The 25,406-nt window shown below is 41.1% G+C and overlaps 2 protein-coding genes across 3 annotated transcripts; one reads left to right on the plus strand and one right to left on the minus strand.

Annotated features, from left to right (window-relative positions):
- Position 1: 1 nt before the first annotated feature.
- On the minus strand, positions 2–5,901 carry APEX1 (apurinic/apyrimidinic endodeoxyribonuclease 1). Its single transcript, XM_072149481.1, has 5 exons — positions 5,813–5,901; positions 4,367–4,492; positions 4,117–4,286; positions 2,126–2,318; positions 2–1,059 (listed from the first exon to the last, which is right to left on the minus strand). Exons 2-5 carry the CDS (start codon positions 4,428–4,430, stop codon positions 545–547), a joined length of 942 nt encoding a protein of 313 aa, XP_072005582.1. The 5' UTR covers positions 4,431–4,492; positions 5,813–5,901; the 3' UTR covers positions 2–544.
- On the plus strand, positions 5,844–24,412 carry OSGEP (O-sialoglycoprotein endopeptidase). Of its 2 annotated transcripts, none has more exons than XM_072149461.1 (12): positions 5,844–5,986; positions 6,538–6,661; positions 7,943–8,062; positions 10,017–10,192; positions 11,099–11,194; positions 11,285–11,334; positions 14,472–14,550; positions 18,697–18,762; positions 19,829–19,919; positions 20,331–20,406; positions 22,320–22,418; positions 24,171–24,412. In XM_072149461.1, exons 2-12 carry the CDS (start codon positions 6,547–6,549, stop codon positions 24,208–24,210), a joined length of 1,008 nt encoding a protein of 335 aa, XP_072005562.1. In that variant the 5' UTR covers positions 5,844–5,986; positions 6,538–6,546; the 3' UTR covers positions 24,211–24,412. The 2 variants fall into 2 exon arrangements, with proteins under 2 accessions (XP_072005562.1, XP_072005570.1); XM_072149469.1 differs by having other exon boundaries at positions 5,981–6,103.
- Positions 24,413–25,406: the final 994 nt, after the last annotated feature.

The raw sequence follows: 25,406 nt of genomic DNA on the forward strand, positions 1-25,406 counted from the left end.
GAAAAACAACCATTTTATTTTTTTTCATAGTCAAAACACTACATGGCAAAAAGCCATTTAACAGAAAAGCACCAATTAAATTTGTCCTATCTTATGGCTAAGATACATCATCAACCTCTTTACATGGCCATGACTTAGTAGTCATAAATGTTAGATAACTGTTGTTTGGTCAACAGCTACACCCCAAGCAGCAGCGGCACACCTTTGTCTCAGTCAAGAGTGCATGTGCTTTGAATAGGGGTGGGAGTAATAAGCTGCTACAGTCTAGCTTCAGCTTATTCACCATGACAAAAAAGTACTGGAATGATAAAATATGACTGAAAGAGATTCGGGACACCTCAATACATATAAAATTTGTCCTCCAATCTCCTAAAAGCAGAATGTTTTCCAGATGTTCACTTTATGTGCATTTACATGCATCAAGTATCAAAGCACTAAAACTATATTTTATTGTATATGTTAAGGACTTGACTAAGTGCTTTACTAGTCATAAGCACAAGCCAAGTCTTCATACAGTGAATTAAAGGACTATCCCTAGTTTCTTTTATATGGCCATATAAAGGGTTATTGGGCAGTGGTCGCTTCCCTTGGCTTTGTTCCTGATCTTGCTGTCGCACAAGGATGGAAGCAAAGCTTTTGACAAGACAAAGTAATCGAGCCTCCACCCAACATTCTTAGCCCGAGCATTCATCATGTATGTCCAAAACGTGTAAGCATACTGCTGGTCAGGGTACAGCTGGCGGAAGCTGTCTATGAAGCCTTCAGCCAGCAGCGTTCCGAATCCCTCTCTCTCCTGAGGAGTGAAGCCAGGGGTTTTCTTGTTGCCTTTGGGGTTCTTCAAGTCAATCTCCTGGTGTGCAACATTTAAGTCACCACATAGAATCAGTGGTTTTTTGCTGTCCAACCCTTTTAAATATGCTCGGAAGTCTACGTCCCAGCGCTGACGGTAGTCAAGACGTGTCAGGCCACGGCTGGCATTGGGAACATAAGCAGCAACCAAATAATAGGAGCCAAATTCAGCCGTAATTACACGGCCCTCCTTATCATGTTCTTCAACCCCTGGTAGAATAATGTTAAAAAACAGAAACATGTTAGAAACCAAAAATCATTTAATTACAAAAATAGTTAATTGTCACAATTTGCCTTAAAAACTGGGAAACATGTGTTGCACCACATTTTACTTTTTTTTTTTTAAATCTGAAAACTAAGTGCCCCGGTAGCAAACATGAAAATACTCCAAAACTGTAATGTGAAATAAGCCAACAGGTCGTATTATAAGGCCACACTCCCATCTAGGCAAACTCACATCATAAAGTCACACTCACATCTAGGCCTCCGTTATTATTCATCAGTAAGGCTGGATTCACACGACCGGTGCCCGCCGTACCGCAGCACGGCGGGCACACGGCAGCGCGCGGGGAGAGGAGGAGAGCGCTGCTCACCCCCGCCCCTCTCCATAGTGATACATGGCGCACGGCGCCATATGACCTGAAAAAATAGGACATGTCCCACGTGTGCGGCACCGTACCGCTCCTGTAGGGCGCGGCGCGCCCATTGCCGTCTATGGGGGACGTATATCGGCCCTATATACGTCGGCCGTATATACGTCCCCCTTGCGGTCGTGTGAATGCAGCCTAAAAGCGTAAATTTCACTGTAGAATATACATGAATTTACACCACTTTTGTAATTCAAGCAGACAACAGGATAGATGCTTAAGCGCTATTATTTTCTATCTCAAATGACAGAAGTGGTGCAAACGGACACTAGGGGAAGCAATGACATTTTAATGCATCTGTTAAAACTTCCTAGAGTTTTAGTAATGAAAGATAATAATGGAAGTCGGTGCACAGGTGTGAATTGGGTCTTAGACATATACTGAAGATGTACTTAATTTATCTTCCAGCAGAAGCTGCTGTGATTACTTTGGCATTGTGGCCTGTATCAGTCTAAGCTTAGTCTTAATATAAGACAGGATAAGTTATTCTGCTTCAAGGAATTTCTATATAAAAAACCCACACATCTTAATGCCTTTTCCTTAGTGAAAGCCATTTGCAAAAAGCAAGTTTATATAAAAGACAACTGTTCAGCAAGCAGAGATTATACAGAGAAAAGACAAGTACTTACCAATGCCATATGTGACATCAATTGGCTTCTCCTTACAAAGCATTGCCACTCCACTATAGCCCTCTTTTTCATCAGAGCAGGCCCAATATTTATGGGGGTACTCAGGCATGTCCTTAATGTCTGCTGGTAGGGCTTTCTCCGCACACTTTGTCTCCTGAAGACATAGAATGTCAGGATCTTCCTCTCGTACCCACTGCAAAGGTAAGAAAAGAATTCATTATCCGTGTGCCACATTTATACATGTTTATTATTACATGTGCTGAAAGATAAGGCTTTATTTATACTATATGGGCTTTTTCTCCCTTTTTTTTGTAATGCCCAAGGCAATTGTGGGTGCATAAAAGCATGAAGAACCGGCCAAAGATGTTGTACCTAAAGTACTAAAATATGCACAGGAGCTTAAGGTAAGTATCTGTTTTATTAATTTCACCCTGGGGCCCTAGGAGATCCGATGGCTGCTGTCCGTGAAAAATGGGAGGGCGATGTGGGACCCATACTGGACGAGGAGTGGGAAGATGTGGTAGCGTCCCACAGTGTACTGTCACTAAATGTGGCTCAGAGGAGATCGCAACTGTTTCTCGTACACAGGGTATATCGGACACCTTTGGTGCTCAGACGGATGGGGGTGCGTGGGGATGCATGTTGCCCAAAGTGTGGAGCGGATGAGACAGATGCGATGCACATGTTCTGGTCTTGTCCTCATTTGTCAAGGTTATGGGAGGATGTGCGCAGACTATGAGGTTTTTGAGGTGCAGGTCCCGAGCGAACCCAAGGTGTGTGTGTGCTCGGTTGCGTAGGTCAGCTGGATGTCCCTCAGAGGGAACAGTTGGCAGTGGCAAAAATTCTGTATCAAGCACGGAAATCCATTGCCAGCCATTGGTTGGATGATTCCCCTCCAGATGTAGGTAAAATAAAGGGTATATTGAATAACACTATCCCTATGGAACTGAGAGTGTATGTAAAGAGAAAGGCGGTAGCTAAGTTTCAGAAGCAGTAGATGAAATGGGTAGACTGCCAAGGAATTGATGCGTTGCTGGATGAGAGCTAGACCTGGTGGATTGATGGGACTTTGAACATCATCTGTTTAGGCATATGTGGGTAAAGGTGGCACTGAAATAAAAAGAAAACAAGCACTCCTATGAGGGGTTCAACAAAATTGATGGATGAAGGGCCAGATCGCAGGGATTGGGGGGGGGGGGGGAGTTGTTCTTGTTTTGTGGGAGTATTTTTTCCTGTACGAATTGATGCAATATTATTAGACAATAATTGTACAAAAATGCCATTGTCATTTATTTTTGTTTATCAATAAACGTTACCAGATTTAAAAAAAATTTCACACTGGAGCCAGTTTTTAACTAAGTAAGGGTGTATTTTGGGGCTCAGTATATGTCTAAACTGGAGAGGGTGCTGAATATAGTGCCCAGAATTCAAATGGGAGGAGCTATAATTGAGTACTATATATGACTAAACAGAGGGTGGATGGGGTGGTTTATGGAGCTCTTCCATAAGGGCAGCACTCTTTATAAAATCATTAGGGAGCTGCATATTAATTTTCATAATCAGAAAGGGCCATATATATCTCAATTAAGAAGGTGTTCTTTGTGATTCATAGTATATGGGGGTATGTTTTTTCAGTGTTGTTATCCAGGTGACATTATGCTGTAAGCGACTTTGGTATTTTTGTGGGCACAGTGTGGAGATGCGCATGTGGGAGCTCAAGACATTCGGCGAATATGTTGAATTCACCATGGCTTGGAGAAATCACAATGGAGTCCTCTTCCTAATACAACAGATTAGAGGCATCTAGTAACTTATGTCTGTGTGACTGACCTACTAGTGTATGAGACAGCATCAGTCTGTGTGGTTTCAGTCATAGAGTTCCAGCTACACCGCGCAACTACAGACTATGCTTTATGTCCACCAGATGTATCAGGGAGAGATATAAACTACAACTTCTGCAGACCAAGTGGCTTGCACTGCAGAGGACATACCTGTACACCCTCTTTTTTGACCCATGCTCTAATACCATCCACATTCCATGAGCTGATCTTCAGTGTGTACTTTTTGCCATCTTCGGTGGTCAGTTTATCAGGACCATCTTCATAAAGGATTGGAGGTTCAGCTTCCTTGCCTCCCTTCTTTCCCTTCTTGTTTTCAGGTTCTGTGGGGTGGAGAAATTGTAAACTCTAAAGGCTCCAAACTAGTGAAGTCTTTGCATGTGTTACTTGGCACCGTACTCACCCTCATCCGGTACAGCACTCTCAGTCTCTGCCTTGACGTCCTCCTTCTTTCCTCTTTTAGGCATTTTGGGGATGACAGAGATCAGACGTGCGAACAGCAAAGATCGAAGCGTCTTGAATTTTGCACCTGTTCCAAACAATTAATAGTATATTAAACTTGTGCATCAGGAACATAGAACATAACATAACTGTGAAACCAAATGTAGAGGAAAGCAGTTTTTATTCTTCTGTCAGCAGTAAAGACGTTACTTTAAGGTCAATGTAGGATGCTGGCCCCATACGGAGAGTGCAGTAGTGAGGATGCATTTATGTGAGGAGGCAGGGGTTAGTCCAGGATAAGTTTTAGGGGAACATATACCAAACTGTAAAGGTCTTCTATTACACATCTGTTAGTTATAGCAGGATAAAAATTGCCCAACTGCTATTTTTCCGCTATGAATAATGGAAGGTGGAACAGAACCTGCTGAACACTGGTGTGAACTAAGCCTGACATTATAGAGTAGGTGATAAGAACTAGGAAGGGCATCTTTCCTTTCTGATAAACGCTGAACTGTAAAATGACCCAGTACATGGCCTCGCTATGATCTAAGATATTGCTCATTCATAGAACAGCGGTGAGGGTAAGATTTTGAAGTATAAAATGGGACCTATAAACCAGCCGCATATCAGCTGTAATAATATTTTTTTTAGTTTTATAAAGAGGTACAAATAGGTGATCAATATCAGGTACAAGAGATACAAGACTGGACTTTGTTATGGTCTCTGTTATTTACAGTGCTGTATATTTCACAGTGGCTGTGCTTGGTATTGCAGCTTTACACTGGCCTGTAATGATCAGAAAGGTGTATATGCATCTATTATACTATGGATAGGTGATCCATAAAACAGATTTGAAAATCACACTACATCCTCTGCACCAGCAAAAAAAAAAAAAATCATACATATTTATATGTTTATCTTTAAACAAATATTCCAAGTTCTTTTAAGCCTACTGCTTCCTACAGGTTTCTGCTTGCTGAGACTAGTACATAATTTACTCCCAGTAGATGCAGATCTGCCCTAGGTAACTATAAGGAGCCCTGCCTCAGTGATCAGGGTAGATCTGTATCCACTGGAAGTAGTGACTGCAATCAGAGATCTTGAGATCAAGTGCTACAGAAATAATATTTGCAAAGAGGTGTAACATTATACAATGAAGATCACTCTATAAGAATTCTGCTAAATATAGACGTATTAAAAATAGATCAATGTTATATTTAGATATTTACAAAAACATTGCGGATCTGACACGTCTCAAGCACAGGATCTGCAGCAAGAAGCTCCCAAGGTCTCCATTCACTCCTTACTAGAAGTACAACCAGGTCTAACGCTGCAGATTCTAGCCACGTGTGAACGGTGTGTAAGCTCAGCCCTGTGCAACTGCCATAGGGAGCCATGCAATACTAACCGCCGCTATAATCCGCACACCCGCACCGCTCCTGCAGCCCCCGTGGACACTCCACACAAAGACACCACAGAGGAAGCTCCACACGAGGCGGCCCGGAAACACGTCGCGGGAAGCGAGACACAACAGAGACACGTGGTTCCAGGCCGCGGGAAGGGGCGGAGCTCCGGAGGACAGGTACAGTACAGACATGTGGCCACCACCACAGCGGAGGCGCTGCTGCTGCCCCCGGAGATCACGGATCTAATGTCATATTATATTATTACTAAGGACACGCTGATATAATTCTATTTGGTATGGCTCAGGATTACTAAATGTGCAGAAGTGTGAACAAGCCATTCACTTGTATCCAAAGTAGCCTTTAACCCTTCATCCTCCTATCAAAACTGTAGTGAGCACCATAGGATGAATGCACCCAAAACGTGTGCCTCTAAACCCTGATACTGAACCTAAAATGTATGTATCATGAAAGCCCTCATGCAGTATGTGAAGCCGCCCTCATCCTCAAGTGATCCTCATGACAACACTTCCTGTGATGCTGAACACGTGTCACTAAAATATAAGCAAACATAACAAATCAAGAAACAGTTTTTCCAATGTTCATGTCAGATGGTCAGGAACATATACATTGTTACCTAGTTTTTTTACATCCTAGTAGTTTCAGTGTCTCCTCAGGACCATACAACCTAGGTGAGACACATAGTAATGTTTTATTATTTTTGTTGTAGGCTGTCGCAATGACTATTGTCCTGGGGTTTGAAGGAAGCGCCAACAAGATTGGAGTGGGCATTGTTCAAGATGGGAAGGTTTTAAGCAACCCACGAAGAACTTACATTACCCCCCCAGGACAAGGTGAGAATAGTGCAAATCACTTACCAGTTCACACCTTTGGTCAGGATTTTTCGGAGAAGCATTTTAAGGTTTTCTGTTCACTTTCCATTCCCCATTGAGTTTAATGTACTGAAGGTTACTTTCCATCACAATCCAATATAAAGAATGGAGGCCTTCACCAACTTAGGGATCAATCTTCACTTCTTTGGGGGATGAAGACTGACCCTCAAGTCGGTGAGTGCCTCCATTCTTTATATTGTATTGTTGTATGCTGTGGAGCCTCACATGCACCCTGACGGTGGATCGTTTGTGCCTGTTCACACGTGTGCCCCTGTATTCCCGGACAGACCCCTGTTGCCTGGTCCTGGATGTCTCTTTTTTTTCCTTCTTTTTGTGTTTGGTACTTTCCATCACACTTTTGTTATTAATAGCGAAAAAAAGATGCAGGCTGGGTCACGCTTTTGCAAAAATCAAAAACAAATCAGCCTGTGACTTGCAGGTTTTTCTGTAACTCCTAGGTTTCTTTCGGCCTTTCCATCTCATGTATTGACTTGTTCCTAGGAAGAAGGAGAAACTGCAGTGACATCGAAAGACATCACTGCAGGCTTGGCACCTGTACCCGCTGTCGCTGATGTTTTTTGTCAATGGGCAGACAGGTTAAAATGTTTTGCTTCTTGTATAAAGCACAATGATTTCACTATTGTTCTCACTGTGAGAGGCACTTTCCAGAAGGAATCAATGGGTTTTCCATCTGGGTTGCGTTTAAAAAATGCAATCTATACAGAATCGGGAGGGGCTCAGCCCAAATGCACATGCGTTTTAATTGAAAGGAGTACCCAGTGTTGCATTTGGTTGCAACGCATAACTGATCAGGCCGAGCCCCTCTGATTTAGTCTGTATTGCGTATGGAAATGCGAACCAAACGGAACATTTGAACACAGCATTTAGGTTATATGTACATTAAATTATGTCATAAATACCTTCCTTTGGGACCTGTCCCTAGAATGGAGGTCTCTTCACCCTGTGTTCTCCAAATAAACATGTTGTTGAAATTGGCCATGCACACTCTATTCAAGACAATGGGAGCAACAAAAATAGTCAAAGTCAGTTGTTCAACTATTTTCAATGCTGCAGGTGAACCCCTTACCTGACTATACTACATTCCAATAATACGCTCCAACCAGGGAAAATTTATAGTAATAGTTGTAACTGATTCATGTTATGTTCTTTCCTATATAATAAGATATATTTCACTAGTTTCTGTATCTATGTATGATAATGCATTTCCATGTAATGTTAAAGGTTTCATGCCCAGTGATACAGCCCGTCACCATCGCTCCTGTATTCTGGATGTGCTAAAGGAGGCTCTTGAAGAGGCAAATGTCCAACCAAAGGATATAGACTGTGTGGCGTACACAAAAGGTACAATGGCCAATGTTGTGTATGCGTGTTCATATGTGTTTGCTCCAAGACCATTTTGGTAGTCTCCCCTTGGGAAAAGCAAAAATCATAAAACAGGTGAAGGAGTAGCAATATGTCCCCCTGGAGAAGACAAGTTTATAATGCTGTGCTCTGATGTTTCTTCATTTACTGACTGGATGCTGGTATGAACCCCACCAGTGAACCCTCTGGTGCGGTCACATGAGGCGTTTTTGGATGCGGTTTTAGACATACGTGCCTGATATGCATGGGTTTTACATGTTACTATGCGTTCTGCTGATTTGAAAGCATTTTTGTTTATGGCTTGAAGTATAAGTAGCTGTGTTAACATTTCACAGCTACTTACACTTCCAGCAATGAAGTCAAACGCTTTCAAATCAGCCAAATGCACGGTAAACATGAAAAACACATACATTTCTGGTATGCATTCAAAAAAGCCTCCAAAACCAAGACTCTTCAGACTGCAGCGGCTTAGCTGTTTATAAGTGGAGATCCCAGTGTGTACCTTTAGGGAACTGTGGCCCTGAGGGTACGTTCACACGTTCTGTTAGCGCCGCGTTCAACCAATCGCATATGTGTTTCCAGAGAACCGCATGCGATCGCGTGCAAAACACATATGTGATCGGCCAGAGCCCTGCCCCCTGTGCGCTAGTGTCCCGTTATGAACTCGACGCTAGCAGAACGTGTGAACGCGCCCTGACTCATTTATTTTCCAAAAGGAGCTGAGACTGCATTAATATCACTCTGCAGATACAGGGACACAAAGCTAACTGCTTCTGGTTTTTTGCAGGAGATAAGAGCCCTGCATTATGGACTATCATTATTACAGGAAATCTACCATGAGGTTTTTTAGTAAGGCACTTACTGGTGGGCTCTGTGCTGCTGATCCTGGAACATATCGTGGTTAGGCACAAAAACCGTTGATTTGGCAGAAAAATCAACTTTAGATGATATTCAAATGAAGTTTGGACGCTACCTCCACGTCATAGCTTACATTTGGCAGTCTGACAAATTATAATAATGCACACCTTCTCTTTTGCTAGCCTCCTCCCCCTGCATCTGAGAGCTCTCGGCACTTCTCGCACATGCGCATTATATACTACACTTGTGCGCCTGGCTGTTCCTTACAGCGGCTGCGTGAGTATACAATGCACATGCACGAAGAGCCAGGTGATGTCACCGGCTCTCAGAGACAGGGGGGAGGAGGCCAGCTAAAGAGGAGGTGTGCATAATTATAATTCAGCAGACTACCGAATGTAAGCTATGACATGGAAGTAGCGCATGAGCTTCATTTGAATATCATCTAAAGTTGATTTTTTGATAAAAGCAACTATTTTTGTGCCTAACCACGATATGTTCCTGGATCAGCAGCACAGAGCCCACCAGTAAGTGCCTTTAGCTAAAAAACCTCATATACCGGTGGTAGATTTCGTGTAACCCCTTTATTGCTTTATCTTTAGTATAGTTCAGTAATGAGTAATGATGTGGGTGCGACACCCGGCTGCTTGGCATTATGGACAGAGTGGCCATCCTGGTTTATATATAGCATTACATTATATGTATTTGCCTTCAGCCATCTCAACAGTATTGCCGGATTGTATTGTGGATGTGATCGTATAAATATATATTTTAATAAATGATGCTCACCATGTATTGGTTTCTGTTTATCATGCTATATTCACACAACCATATTGATCTGGAGGCACAAATTGCAGCCAGATCGCAGGCCCAATAGAGGTCTATTACACAACGCACTATGACTGAAACGGGCCTTCATTTAGAGAGGGGAGGAGTGATGGTGAAACACACGGTTGTGTGAATGAAGCCTTAGTGTGATTATTTATTCAGCATTCTTTATCCAATAGAGAAGAAACCGCAGTAAGTAAGGAAGGATAAATAAACTATATACTGAAATATACCTTTTCTTACTGTGTAGGGCCTGGCATGGGAGCACCATTGTTGTCTGTAGCCATAGTTGCAAGAACAGTCGCACAGTTGTGGAGAAAACCCCTGCTGGGTGTGAATCATTGCATTGGGCACATAGAGATGGGGCGTTTGATTACAGGAGCCAAAAATCCCACTGTGCTGTATGTCAGCGGAGGCAATACACAGGTAAGTCTCTTACAACTGAGCAACACAATACAAGTCTATCCTTTCAGAAACAAAAAAAAGTATCACACACACTACTCCTTGTAGAGGACCATTCTAAACTGAAGATGTACTGAGCTTGGTTGTTTCATATTGGATGGGGGAGAAGAGATCTCTTCCCTGCAGCTTCTGTGAATTAGTATCACAATGCAAGGGTTCACGTAAATGGCCATGATGAAATGGAAAGGAAACGGTTATATATTCTATCCCCAAAAATGGCCAAATGTTGAATATTTTTATTTTCTTCATCAATGAAAGATGAATAGCTAGATTGTATTTTTCAGAGGCATAGATATTGCATGACCATGTTTAGAGCATTTCCATGCATAAACAATAATGAGGTGTGAACAAAGTCTAAAAAGGGGCATGAAACGTTTTTTCTTTGTCACATCTGACAAGTCTTTCTTAGGTAACAGCAACTAGTCCTTCTTAAATAACCCTAAAAATCATAAGCAAACGTTGCAAACATAAACCGATTAATTCATTAACTATAGTTGTGGTGTACAGTGTAATCATCGGACAGCTTGCAAAGCCGGCAGTCACCGCCCCTAGCCACGCCCCAACCCCGCCCCCTCATGAATACATCGGACAGCTTTGCAAGCTGTGCGATGATTACACTGTACCCTGCCGCAGTGTTTGATAGCGTTAACGGAGGTTTCCGGTAACGCTATCACTGTAACACTGGGGCGTTTGATCAAGCACTAGGAGCTGCTTACTTTAGTAAGCAGCTCCTAGTGCCGATAAATTGGGTGACAGGTCCTCGTTAACATGGGCAATTTTCACTGTTGTGTGTCATAAGATTGGCGAGTTGCAAGTTGCACAAGCTGTAGAATTTAGTATTGCTAAAAGCTTTCGTCTTCTTTCGCACAGGTCATTGCATATTCTGAGCATCGGTACCGGATATTTGGAGAGACAATAGATATTGCCGTTGGAAACTGTCTAGATCGTTTTGCCAGGGTGTTGAAGGTATGATATTCTCTACTTTTCTCAAACTTTATTATTACAATAAAGATTTTTTTTATTCTAAATTGAGATATATTTTTGATTTTATCTAAGATTTCAAATGATCCCAGTCCCGGATATAACATTGAACAAATGGCTAAGAAGTGAGTATGAATTGAGCACTAAAATTTCCATGTAATTAGCAAACCAATGAAATAAAGTTATTCTCCCACTCTTCTTGACCTAAGGGTGATGCCACACGTTGCATTTTTGGGCCATTTTAAAGCATGTGGAGTCTTAAAAAACCATGCCAACATAAAGCAGACATTTGGGAAATGTAAGTTATGAATTTATTTGGGTTCTATGACTATCTGCATCAAAAGTAGAGAATTTAGAACGTTGAAAATAAAGAATTTTTCCAAATTTTTCCCAAATTTTGGTTTTATTCATAACTAAACGCAAAAGATTTCATCCAAATTTTTTAACTAATTTGAAGTACAATGTGTCACGAGAAAACAATCTCAAAATCCCCTGGATATCTTATAGCGTTCCAAAGCTATAACCACTTATAGTGACACAGGTCAGATTTGAAAAATGGGGCCGCGTCCTTAAGGACAAAAGAGGCTGAGTCCCGTAGGGGTTAAAACCAGCACATGGAAAACATTAGAAAACGGATGTGTTTTTAAAATGCATGCTTTTTTAAACGGACTGAAACCGTATGCTTTAAAACGGTCCAAAAACGCAACTTGTGTCATCACCCTTAAGAATAAAAAATAAGACAAATGGAGCAAGTCTTTTTGGAGGTTGGCTACATGCATGATGTTTTTTATTTCTATCCAGTTATATCCAATTGATTTCATCCCCTTTGTTATTGGCTTATTTAGGACCTTATATTTTCCCTTAAAGAAAATCTACCATTTGATTTGATGCATTATGAACCAAACATAACTAGAAAATTCTGTAGCTACACTGATGCAGAAGTGATTTTGCTGAAAAAACAATTATAAAATTCAGGATAATGAGTCTCTGTTGCTCCTATGCCTGGCTCAGCGCTTCTCTTCTTACACTGATCAGGAGAATGATGTTATAACAGACAAGCAGAATAATCAATCGCTGCACCATCCCCCAGCTGCTGTGTATGAGTGATACAGCTCCGGTTAATTAGTCCTGTCTAATAGTGCAGACAGCTGGTAATGTGTTTATGTCCTGGAAGAAGCATTCAATCTAGCTTTCCCAAGGTCCTGAATGACATAATTGTTTTTTTTAGCAAAACCTCTTAACTCATGGATTAAACAAGATATGCTCCTGCATCAGAGAAGTAACAGCATTCTCAAGGTATGTTTGGTTCATAATGAATGAAATCAAATGGTCGATTCCCTTTAACCCCTTCCCACCGCAGCCCTCTTTCAGAGCTGTGTGACAGTTTTTTTTCTGCGTAACAAATTGCACTTCAAAATGGTGGTATTTAATATTCTATGCCGTGTACTGGGAAGCGTTAAACAAAATTCCAAATGGTGTGAAATTGGTGAAAAAACGCATTTGTGCCCTTTTCTTGTGGGCTTGAATTTTACGTATTTCACTGTACGTCGATACGATTACGGGGATACCAAGTTTGTATAGGTTTTATAATGTTTTCATACATCAATCATTAAAACCTCCTGTACAAAAAAAAATATTTTGCCATCTTTTAGCGCTAATATACTTGGTTTTACTTTGATGTACAGAGCTGTGTGTGGTGTCATTTTTTGCGACTTTTGATGACGTTTTCAATACTACCATTTTTAGGACTGTACGACCTTTTAATCACTTTTTATAGAATTTTTTAAACTGCCAAAAAAGTGCCATTTTCGAATTTGGGCACAATTTTCCGTTACTGAGTTAAATGTGTTGAAAAACTATTGTTATATTTTGATCGGCATTTTGGGACGCGGCGATACTTAATGGGGCAGATTTATCAAGCTGTCTGAAAGTCAGAATATTGCTAGTTGCCCATGACAACCAATTACAGCTCAGCTTTCATTTTACAAGTGCTCATGAATATTCTAAAGCTGAGCTGTGATTGGTTTCCATGGGCAACTGGAAATATTCTGACTTTCAGACAGCTTGCTAAATCTGCCCCAATGTGTTTATGATTTTTACTGTTTATATTTATATCAGTTCTAGGGAAAGGGGGTGGTTTGAAAGTTTAGGGTTTTTTTAATAATAGTTTTTTATTTTTTAAACTTTTTTTAAAATATATTTTTACTATTTTTCAGACTCCCTAGGGTACTTTAATTTTAGGTTGTCTGATCGATCGTGCCATTGTAATGAAAGTATTAAAACGAAACGGCCTCAGATTTTCGTAAGACCCGCGGCTGTCATGGCGACGGATCGTCGTTCTCCGATGACGTCACAGGGAGCAACGATCCTCCCCAAGATGGCGGCGGCATTTTTCTGATGCTGGCGGCGATCAGCGGGTGTTACCAGTAAGCCTTTGCTGTAATATGCAGTAAAGACTTAGCGGCTATGCACCACGCACCCGCACCCGGCATATGACGTACTATTACGTCACATGTCAGTAAGGGGTTAAGGCTGCGTTCTTATGATGTGTTTGCGTTGTGTTTTAAAATGCATTCCAAATGCATTTGAGTCTTCACCAAAATGCATGCAGTTTGTACGTAGCAATGTGTGGTTTGGCTCATAACTCTAAACATAACATTTGGCTAAACAAATGTTGCTAATTTCCAAGAATGCAAGAATTGTGTTCAGAAAGCATATGTGTTTGGGTAGGAGTCCAAGTGCACTTTGTGAAAGCAGCTGGAGTATGAATATATATTTTTTATTATAGATTTCTTTTGTATTACTTTTGGTGATTGTTTTATATATAATATTTTCAGGGAGGTTGAACAAAAAACTGCAATTTTGGCAGGAGAAAGCAGGGGAAATAATTATATAATGTACATGACACATAAAATATTGGTGCAAGAAGACTCAAACGGTCAAATCGGTCTAGTTGTCTTTCTTTATTATTCAGATGATAAAATCCAAGGATGTTTGAATATGCAATCCAGTATTGGGCTCTGCATGCCAAAAGGGATGTACCCAATTACTAATTAAGATGGAAGGTCCTTGTGCCTTGAGCACTTAACTTATTTTTTCTAAAAACTGCAAAGGAGAGATTGTAAAAAATATTGGTGGGACTTACTATGTACCTGTGTTGCTATTAAATGACAATGACTAAAATGACTATAATAGTGGTAGGCATAACAGTTTACTAAAACAAGCTACTTACAGAAAAGTTCTTACTTTATTTTCTTAATAGAGGCAAAAAGTTTGTGGAGCTGCCTTATACTGTGAAAGGAATGGATGTGTCGTTCTCTGGTATTCTGTCATATACTGAGGTAAAACCTTGTTCCATTTTGTATCCATCTTGAATTTTGGATTTATACATTGTTGTGTAATAAAACAATTCACTATAGATTCATTGTGAAAACTCTAGCCCCTCTGTTAGGCTACATTCACACTGCCGTATGGGGGACGTATATACGGCCGATATACGCCCCGCAAAGATGGCAATGGGCGCACAGCGGTCTACGGGAGTAGTACGGTACGGTGCAGCACCCCTGTGGCTCCGTACCACTCCGTACCCCATGAAAAGATAGGACATGTCCTATCTTTTCCAGGCATACAGCGCTGTGCGCCATGTTCCTCTATGGAGAGGGGCGAGGGACACACACCTCCCCCTCTCCCCGGCGCCGCCGTGCTACGGTACGGCAGGCAATTGCAGTGTGAATGTAGCCTTCGGTATGATATAGCAGACACTTTAGTATCTAACATGCTTTTGCTGTACCTCATGTCATTTATTTTCTCAAGTCTTACCTTCCCCATTGGCTGTGATCATTGGTGAAATCTAACTAAACCCTAGCCCTAAGCAGCAGTCATTGCTACACCTCCCCCCATACCATACATTTGCATTAGTAGATCATTTAGATACTGAAAGAGGTTGAAATGGGTTAGATAAAATCACCTACTGTTGCATTGAATGTGCTACGATCAGCTACCTGGAGAAGAAGGGCTCATTTTAACACCTACGTGCACCAGGACGTAATAGTACGTTACTGCGGGAAGCCGGCACCAGAAGCAGCGGCTGTCCGCTGGCACTGCGCTCTAGTGCTTGCATTAGGAGCCGGCTCCGATCGTGATTATTAACCCCTTACATGCTGCGGTCAGAGCATTGCTGGTTCGAGTTCAGGTTTGTATAAGTAAAAAAAAGTTTAAAAAAGAGTAAAGTTTAAACATTAGAATAGATAAATAAAAAATAAAAATATAAGCCCCTAAAATGTCATTTTCCCATACAAACACTTAATTAAGTCTAAAAAACACAAATACACAAAAGAAAATCACATATTTGGTATTTTAGCATTCGTAACAACCTGTATAATAAAACAGAATCGCACGGTAAATGCCAGAAAACAAAACCCCAAAAAACGTTCTGAAAATAGATAATTTTTAATTAATACCCTTAAAAAATGCTCTAAAAAGTGATTTAACCCCTTCCCGACATTTGACGTAATAGTACTGCATCGCGGGAGGTGCGTTCCCGCAAAATGCAGTACTATTACGTCATGCTTCTGGCCCCGGCTCCTGAGCGGAGCCGGGGATAGAAGCTGCGGGTGTCGGCTATATGCTATAGGGGCATTTAAAGTGAATCGTATCCCCCCCCCCCCCGGGGGTCCGCTGCTCCGATTGCAGCCCCGTGGCTGTGCGATCCTCCTCCATGAGCCGGGTCCGTGCCTCATAAAAAACCATGTGCACATAAAGAAGACATTCGGTGAATGTTAGTTATTAAGTATTTTTGCGGTTATGACTATGTATGGAAAAAGTAGAACATTTTGAAGTTCGAAAATCAAGAATTTTCCAAATTTTCACCAAATATCTGATTTTCTCATAAATAAATGCAAAACATACCACCAAATTTTTTCAACTAACATGAAGTACAATGTGTCACGAGAAAACTATTTTAAAATCACTTGGATATGTTAAAGCGTTCCAAAGTTATAACCACTTATAGTGACACAGGGCAAATTTTAAAAAAATTAATTTTTAATTAATAACCTTAAAAATGCTCTAAAATTATGATTTAAGAAATGTTACGCACTCTAAAATTAGACCACTTACCAGAACAACGCTTCTTGCAAAGAATATAATAAGAAGAAAATAATGGAGTCAGCATGAATCTCAGAGTTTGGAGAGTTATAAAGATGTTAGAGAAGTTGATTTTATAAATGTGAATTCTTGTTCATGGAAAAAATAAGACATCCCTTGGAAATAAGACCTAGTGCCTCTTTAGGAGCATAAATTAATATAAGACACTGGGGTTCATTTACTACACTTTTGACGTGTATTCCAAAAATTTCCGATTTGCGCCGCATTTAAAAGGGGTTTGTGTCGTACGCGATCAGATTTAGTCGCATTGGTGCCAGCTTTCATGCAACACAAATCGGAGGGCTGTCAGTCGGACAATCTGACTGATTCGGACTGAGCACGGGATTTGACTTTGAAATTGTGTTGCAAGCCAACCACTTACATACAACGGGAAGAAGATGTTGAACTCGGGCGGACCTGAGCGGGGAAGCGACACATACAGGATATCGGTGCACGATCTATGTGAATCGTGGCAGAGTACATCTTGTCTGACATTCCGGATCGGGGATTGCGCAGGGACCGGGTAAGTTAATGTGCCCCACTATCTTATTTTCGGGGGAAACATGGCAGGTTCTGCAAGAACAAAGTAGTGGGACCAGCAACCTTCATGGAAAGTGAATAGCCCAGATCGTTGGATGGCACACACTAAAGAAGTGTGTGTATACAGGAACCTAGAATTCCACCTCCTAAATCCCATTTTGTCTTTATAATAGCTGACTGCAGCACTAGCTTCCCCCTCTGCAGCAGCCCCACCACTTAGTTTCCGTATTTAGTCACTAGTATTTAGCAGGGGAATGATAAACTAATAAAACATTTTTATTGTTTCCTTCCTGTATGGTGTAAATGTACAGATTGCACTGCTGTATTATTATTATCATCATCACTGCCATCCATATTGATCGCTCTATTTCTGGACAAAATTCTGTCGAGGACATTGCAAGGACAGTGAAACTATACTTATACCTTTCTAACCTGCGGGTCCTAGAGGCAATTTGAAAATAGTCGATGTGAAGTACGAAATTTGCAGTACATAAGAGGGCACTACAGGTGTAGGAAAATTAGGATTTTTATCTGGAGAGGCACAGCAGGTCTAGTGTGTTGTGGAATAGCAGAGATGTAGGATAGCAGACTGTGTCATTGTGTGTAATAGGCATTTCATGGATCTCATCATCACTTATTTGTCTCTTCTCTCTTTCTTTGTGTCAGATACTAGTACAATGTTCAGAACCTAAATGAAAGTGTATATAAACCCTGTACCCTGATAATCAAACCACATTGTCAGCTCACAGAACTAGATGGATCATAATGTGTCTGCTTAGAGAGTCTCTGTCCAGTAAAATTGTAAAGTAAAGGGTTAAAAATGATCTTTATTGTGTAAACATCACTAGGGGATTGAAATTTGAGAATTTTACTTTCATGGCAAAACCCCTTTAAATACTTTATTTTAGTAATATGTAGACTTTGTAGTTAATTTACATATTAATAAAATAAAGTTTTTTAAGAAGTTTAGGTTAGTTTCCAGGATTATTATTAAATTACAGATTAAGTGTGCATTCACACAGTCGTATGCAGCCAGGCGGGCATACCGCTGTGCGCTGGAGAGGATGAAGTGACCCCTCCTGCCAGACGGCAGTCTGAGTGCACCACCCTTAGGCATAGGCAATCGAGAGGAATCTTCTTCTGAGAGTAGATTCCTCATGGTAGGTTTCATTTAAGGGAACATGTCAGAACCTGTCCTATAACTGGCTAGATGCTTGGAAAAAGTACTAATATTATGTCTGCAAAGCAGCAGCATGGAGTCATGGAGGCAGACAGCTTTAAGTCGACAGGTAGTTGGCAGTGATGTGCTGACTTGATCAGCTGGACATAGATATGGATGTGCAGATACGCTTTAAAGGAAATCTACCATCAAAATTTAACATAATAAACCACGCTCACTTACTCGCAGGTACTGTGACTGTGGTAATCTGCTTATTTTTGTTATCCATGGCCTCCATCCTTTTAAAATAAACTTTTTAAATTATGCTGATCCCTGGGGTGTTACTGGAACCCCTCTATGCTGCAGATTCACGGGCTGAAACACGCAGCCCTCAAACACTAAGTGCTGAAACTTCCTCTGCTGCACAGGCAGAGGGAGGGGGGAATTGCTAACGGAGCAGGGGAGTGAGTGAGATAGTATAGCCTGTGAAGCTGCAGAACAGAGGGGCTCTGGTAACAACCCTAGAAGCCCTTCAGTTCCATTGTCATATTTGTAAAAGTTGATTTTAGAAGGAGGGAGATAACTTGAAACTTGTGTGTTATAAATGATTGGTATACAGATACCTTTTCTACTTTCTTGGCAGGATGTTGCACACAAGATGCTTTCGTCTGGAGAGTGTACGCCAGAAGATCTCTGCTTCTCGCTTCAGGTTAATACCAAACTATACATAATGAAACTTACCCTTTATTACATAGGCACGTCATAAAGATATAAAGATTTCTGTTACGTATTTGATGACTGGTGCTTGCTATTTTTTTGCTGTTACTAAATGTATTTATGTGTTGCAGAATACAAAGTTGCATATGAACCTTACATGAATTATGTTGTATCTCTAATTATTCTGGATTATGTGATTCGCACATTCGTGTGCCGGGGGCCTTACACTGTCTACTCTAAGGTGTATCCCTTATTTCCTGGCACAGATTTACGCCAGAGAATGCAACATTGTTGTTTTTGTGCAAGGTGTTACAAACTTTTATAGTTTATATCCTTTGTGTTGTTGCTTTTATCTTTTTTTGTCACTTTGTATCTGAAAGCAGATCTGCTCGTCTTTCAGTTTTCACAATGATTAAATAATACACTGAAACTGTGGCAGAATTAGAATGGAAAATAACACCTGCTATAAAGATAGAGGGACATGTCATTGATAGTCGGTTATAGTCACAGCATAGCTCCCACCTGTCTGTCTCTGCACAGATGTTTCTTATGTTAATATCTCTCAGAGCATTAAAGGGGTTTTCCCACAAACAGAAGTTAGGACCTATCCACGGGATGAGACCCCCACAGATCACAAAAACCAGGGGTCCTATGGGGTCCCACGTACCTCCGTTGGACCCCTCGTACCTCCATCAGAGTAATGGAGTATGAAGCTGACTGAAATTGCCGAGCACCGTGCTCACCGATCTCCATCAGCTGAACAGAGATTAATGGATCAGAATGGTCATGCACGGCTGTCTGCTTTATTAGTCTGACGGAGCAATGAGGGGTCCGATAGAGGTACGTGGGACCCTATTGGAACCCTCGTTTTTGTGATCTGTGGGGGTCTCATCACGGAGACCCCCACTGATAAGCAGGTTAGGCCCTATCCTATGTAAAACCCCAGGATAGCTTCCGTAATCATGTGAAGAAAACGTAACAAAAAACCTGAGAAGAATGGCTCAGTACCTAGATATATAATATATTTCATAGTTGGTTATCTTATTTTTTCCTGACAGGAAACCCTTTTCTCTATGCTTGTGGAAACGACTGAACGGGCAATGGCTCATTGCGGTTCACAAGAAGTTTTAATAGTGGGTGGAGTCGGATGTAAGTGACAACTGATTATATAAAGTATGATTGTAAATATTGTTGATATAGACTTAATATATGAGCAGATTATACAATGCATCTGAGGTCTTTAATAGAGAAAGTGACACACTTAAGAACTATCACTGTCTGTTTTTTGTGGCCTGTGTGTCGTTGGGGTGTAAAATTCATAGAAAAAACTGCCTGAACTGTAAACTGGGGCTGGAATAGGACCCACTCTTAAATTTGCAGCTCGGGCAGTCTGCTTACACATAGGACCGTGGAGAGCCCATAGCATTTGTCCATGTCCATTGCAACAGGGCACAGTGCAGATTAAAAGCTTCAGCTTCTATTTTGCTGCCAGGGTTTGCAAAAATGTACTGTTATTTTTTCTTACAATAAATACAAAATGTAATGATTTCAAACACATAGGTAACCTAAGGTTGCAAGAAATGATGGAAATAATGTGCAAAGAACGAGGTGCCAAGCTTTTTGCCACAGATGAGAGGTAAGAGGCTTATAACTAATATATAATAACATAACATCATGTCTTTCATTCTGTTTTTTCATGCATGATTATTTTTTTCACATAGGTTTTCCATAAGCCAGGGAGAGAGCAGGCAGGATACAGAGTATCTTCACGTTATTGTAATCCTATTCAGCATTTATAGCCTACACTATAGACTCTTCTTAGAAAGGCTCAGGGAGTTGTTAAGTCAGAAACTTTTGATCCTGTTTTACTAAAACTATTTAAAGCATAACTGTAAAGTTACTTGATAAAAAATAGTTTTAGCACTGCTGGAGAGAGCCTTTGACAAAATTACAACAGTTCATATATCATTCTTCTGGCTTCTTTCTATCCTGAGATACAGTCTCATACATCTATCGGCCCCATCTGTAATATCCTCTCAGCTTCTCCTGAAGTGGGCGGAACTTCCTGATTGTGATATTGACTAAGGGCATTGGGGCCAGAACACTGAGTGCATTCAGTATACAAGCTACTGCTTGTTTAGTATTGTAAAAATACTAAAACATGTCCAACTACACTATAAAACACATACATAGGAATAAAAAGATAAATACATGAAACCTCTCTAGAAGAGGATCCCTCACAAAAATCGGATTTTTTTTTTTTAATTTATTTTTTATTGTTATTTTATTTTTCATTGTTTATTATACTCTATGGAAGTGGCCAAAAATGCAGACCAGACCATTCCTGTGCAAAGAGATCTGCACAAAGAGGTTGCACTATATATATACACTGTGCTGTGTGTGCAGGATCTGATGGGGGACCTGAGCTCTGTCTTTATTTCATACCACCTGAATCCAGCAGGACAATCCCAGATTTCTAGCTCTGTCTTGTCCTGGAGGTATAGCCTCGGACAAGGTGATCTCCCCTCTCCCCAGAGGATGAACTCTTCACACTCTCTCATTACAAATACGCTGCCCCTTTCTCAGCATCCCCGCTTTCAGTACAGTCCAGACCCTCACCAGACCCAAATTGCCTCCTCCTCTGCTGCAGCCAATCCACTGTCCGTACAGTCATGAAGACTCCGCCCAGTATACCTTTATACTCTCCATTTCTGGGAGTACTTCTCACAGTGTCATGTGCTTGTCATGTACTGCTTGCTGTCATGTGACTGTACCGCTTCATAATCAGCCAGCATGCTACACAGAGCAGGAAGTATTGCTAGTAGCACAGATACCATTGTAAGCCCTTCACCTGCGTCCTCATGTGCCTACACACTCTACAGGTACTTGCCTGCCATTTGGAGTCTGTGATGGCTATATCCCCCCAGTACTTGCTATATTCTTTACAAGACATGCTATTCTCTGTATACCTTGTTATAACTTCTAGCACTGTACTGGTGTCTGGATTTATAGACTTAGGCTACATTCACACGATGTATGCCCGATGTACCGAAGTACGATGGGCATACATCGCTGCTCACCCCGCCCCTCTCCATAGGAATACACAGCGCATGTCCTATCTATCTACGGAACGGTACAGTGCCGCACATTTGCTGCACCATACCGCCTCCGTACAGGGCCGTGAGGCCATAGAACTGTATGGGGGACGTATATACGCTGTATATACGTCGGCCATATATGCGTCCCCCATACATGTGAATGTAGCCTTACTCTGTTTTTCAGTATGTGAAATGTATCCATATTGTTTGTTATACTTTCACTTTGAGGAGATAAATAGAAATGGGAAAAATTAGGAAGGATAAAATTAAATTGCTTTGCAATGATGACTCTGGGTTGTCCTATGAATAAAACATCAACATATGATCAATAGTTTTCCAACAACACACTCCAATAAAAACTGAGAACAGAGCCATACTGCTCCAGTTGTCTAACACTGTGCAATTTTTTGCCTCTAACTATGTTAACATGGACATCTATGGTATCCAACAGGTTCTGCATTGATAATGGTGCAATGATAGCCCAAGCCGGGTGGGAAATGTTCCGTTCAGGTCAGATCACATCGCTTCAAGATTCTTGGATAACTCAGAGGTCAGTATCCTTCCCCAGTCTGTTGTGACATAATTGGACTTACATTAAATATAACAAAGATAAATAATAAAACCCATTTTCTTGTATCAAAACCTGTGTTTGGCTCTGAAAACTGCATCTGTATTTCAGGCCTGAATTTATTTAATTTGTAAACCGTTTTACTGCGTGAAACTACAATGTAATTTGACAAAATGGTCATATCGGCTGGCAGTGGCCACTTTCTATGACAGAATAGCACACGTCTATACATATAGCAAAGTGCTTCACAAAAATGTGCGGAACTTATGGAAACCTTATTTCATTTTGTGATTCAAGTGATTTCCAGTACGGAGCTGCAGTAGCAGGGCATATTCAATATCTCCCAAATATTCATTGTTAGCATATGTTTAAGGGGTTATTTCAGGTATTGTTGTTGTCCTTTATCCACAGGATAAATAATAATTATTGGTACAGTGCCTTTATGTCTGGATTCACATTGTGTTTTTGCCATTCGCCGAAATGATTTCAGGATGATTCCTGATATGTCCTCACAACATAAGGCTAGGATGTACCCTTTGTATGCATTGGACAGAGATCACTGGGGTCCTCCCTGCTGCTGAGCTATGTACGAGGGCGGTTCAATAAGTACCCATGTTAGAAATGAAGACTCCATTTTTTTTTTTTTTAATTATTTTTTTACTTTTCAACATAGTCCCCTTTTAAAAAGATACACTTCTCCCAACGTTCCTGCCGTCTTTGTTTACCCCTTCAAAAATAGGATTTGCCGAACTCTCCAAAATACGCCTCTGTCTCGGCGATGACTTCCATGTTTGAGCAAAAAAAAAATTCCCGCAAGACATTTCTTCATGTTAGGGAACAAGAAAAAGTCGCAGGGAGCCAGATTGGGTGAATACGGATCATAACGTAATTCATGCAGTTTGGCGGCGACAACTCCGGATGAATGTGCTGGTGCGTTATCGTGGTGAAACAGCACCTTCTTTTTCGCCAAATGTGGCTGCCAACTTATCATGTAAAATATTAATTGCCATTCCGGTCGATACACCTACGGCCTCTGCCACTTTGCGCACTTTCATTCGTCGATCAGCGAATATCATGGTGTGGACTTTTTGAATGATTTCCTCGGTAACCACGTCTGCTGGGTGTACTGGTCACTCCTCATCAAAAATGGATGTTCGCATACATTTAAATTCGTTGAACCAATATCACACTGTGGTCATAGATGGCGAAGTGTTCCCATAAACAGCATCCAACTTTTATCTCCTCGCATTTTTTCCCATCCAAAAACAAAAAGCAAAGTACCGAATGATACTGCTTTTTCTATCTTAGTGAAAATCACGAAATACGTCTTACTCAAATGACTGCCAAGTCCAAACTAACTTATCAATCAGTCTGCAATTTGTTTTGCCATCGTTTGATAGATGGCAGCACACAATGATAACGCCAACTTCCCCCAGGAACGCCCTGTGTCATCAAACACGGGTACTTATTGAACCGCCCTCTTATACAGTCATCAGAGGTCTGGGGGATGCAGCACTGCAGGATCCATACATGTCGCTCAGCAGGAGGAAGAACGATGGAAAAATTCAATTTGTGCCTCTGTTTGCCTGTATATGTCTATGTATACACTCTGCACCTCTGTAGCCAACTATAAACCTAGCCTAATTCTTGTGGACACTGGGGAAGGTTCTCGTACTTGAAATTTAGAACACATTAAACTCTTTAATGTTTAACAATTTCATTTACACCCTGCAGATACCGGACGGATGAAGTAGAGGTGACATGGAGAGACTGAAATAAACCCTCTTGTAATGTGTATATGTGGAAATCTGAGTACGAGAGTGCATATTGTTTGATATATTTTCATCACCTTCATTAGGAATTGCCGTGTATCTAAACCCATCTAACAGTAATGCATTTATTTGATACAAAAATTTGCAATAACTTGCTACAATGACAAAATTACCAATTAAATAAAGGTGCTTTTGATAACAAAATTCACAGTGTATTTCATTGATAAAGAGTTTTCATGTGGGTACAAAATTGGAGTAGCCTATAAATCCACAGGACATGCCGGGCAATGCCAGTGATTGCCCCCAGCGGTGACCCATCTTAGGCTCTAAGTGGTGGGGTGAGGATATGCAGTGCAAATGTTGAGACCCACAACACTGAGGACATGCTACACCACAGGTTTTAGTACCAGCCTATGAATGACATCTCATCCTTTTGTTGGTACTAAAAATAGCAGAAAGTTAACAATTGTATGTATCCCATTCCAAGTACTGCTAGTGTGTCCCGATTCTTGGAGTTCTTTGACGGGATGAAGCCTTGATCCCATGTCGTATGTAACAGATCTATAATGGTGAAGTGACTCCAAAGCCATTCAGACCAATGCTACAAGGATGGCCATGTTATACATTATTGAAGTGGAAACTGTAGTTGTGTGATCAATATTCCAGAGGTAGATTTGTGTTGTGGCTGCACTATTCTTCACAGGACACAAACTTCGTTACTGAAAGGGGCGTTCCAGGGCACAGTCAGACAGTGTGCCAGATTTATCATGTAAAGTCTGACAGAAGTCTGTCGCACACCCGATGTTAAAGGTGCACCAAAGAAAGTTGGCCAAAAGAAAAGATAGCAACGTCTGTGAATGATAAAAAGTAATATAGGTGGTGCAGGCAGCCTGGGATCCTGGCATTCAAGATCCAAACTCCATACAAAAATAGAGAAGGCCACAGCATCCAATGAGTTGAAGAAGGCAAAACCTTTATTCACAAGAGCACAAAATAAGCAACGCTTCGAATTCACCATGAATCTTTGTCAAAATCGATGTTGCATAATGCCTAGGTCACGTGCGACACAGATGTGGCACAGGCACTTCTTAAATACCTGTGCAAGCAGTTTGCTCTAAAAAGAATGTGCAAGTCCGACAGAAAACTGGCGCACGGCCCTTAGCAAATGTGTCCCAATATATCACATGTAGATGAGATC

The sequence above is a fragment of the Engystomops pustulosus genome, chromosome 1, assembly GCF_040894005.1.
Source record: "Engystomops pustulosus chromosome 1, aEngPut4.maternal, whole genome shotgun sequence".
NCBI classification, from domain to species: domain Eukaryota; kingdom Metazoa; phylum Chordata; class Amphibia; order Anura; family Leptodactylidae; genus Engystomops; species Engystomops pustulosus.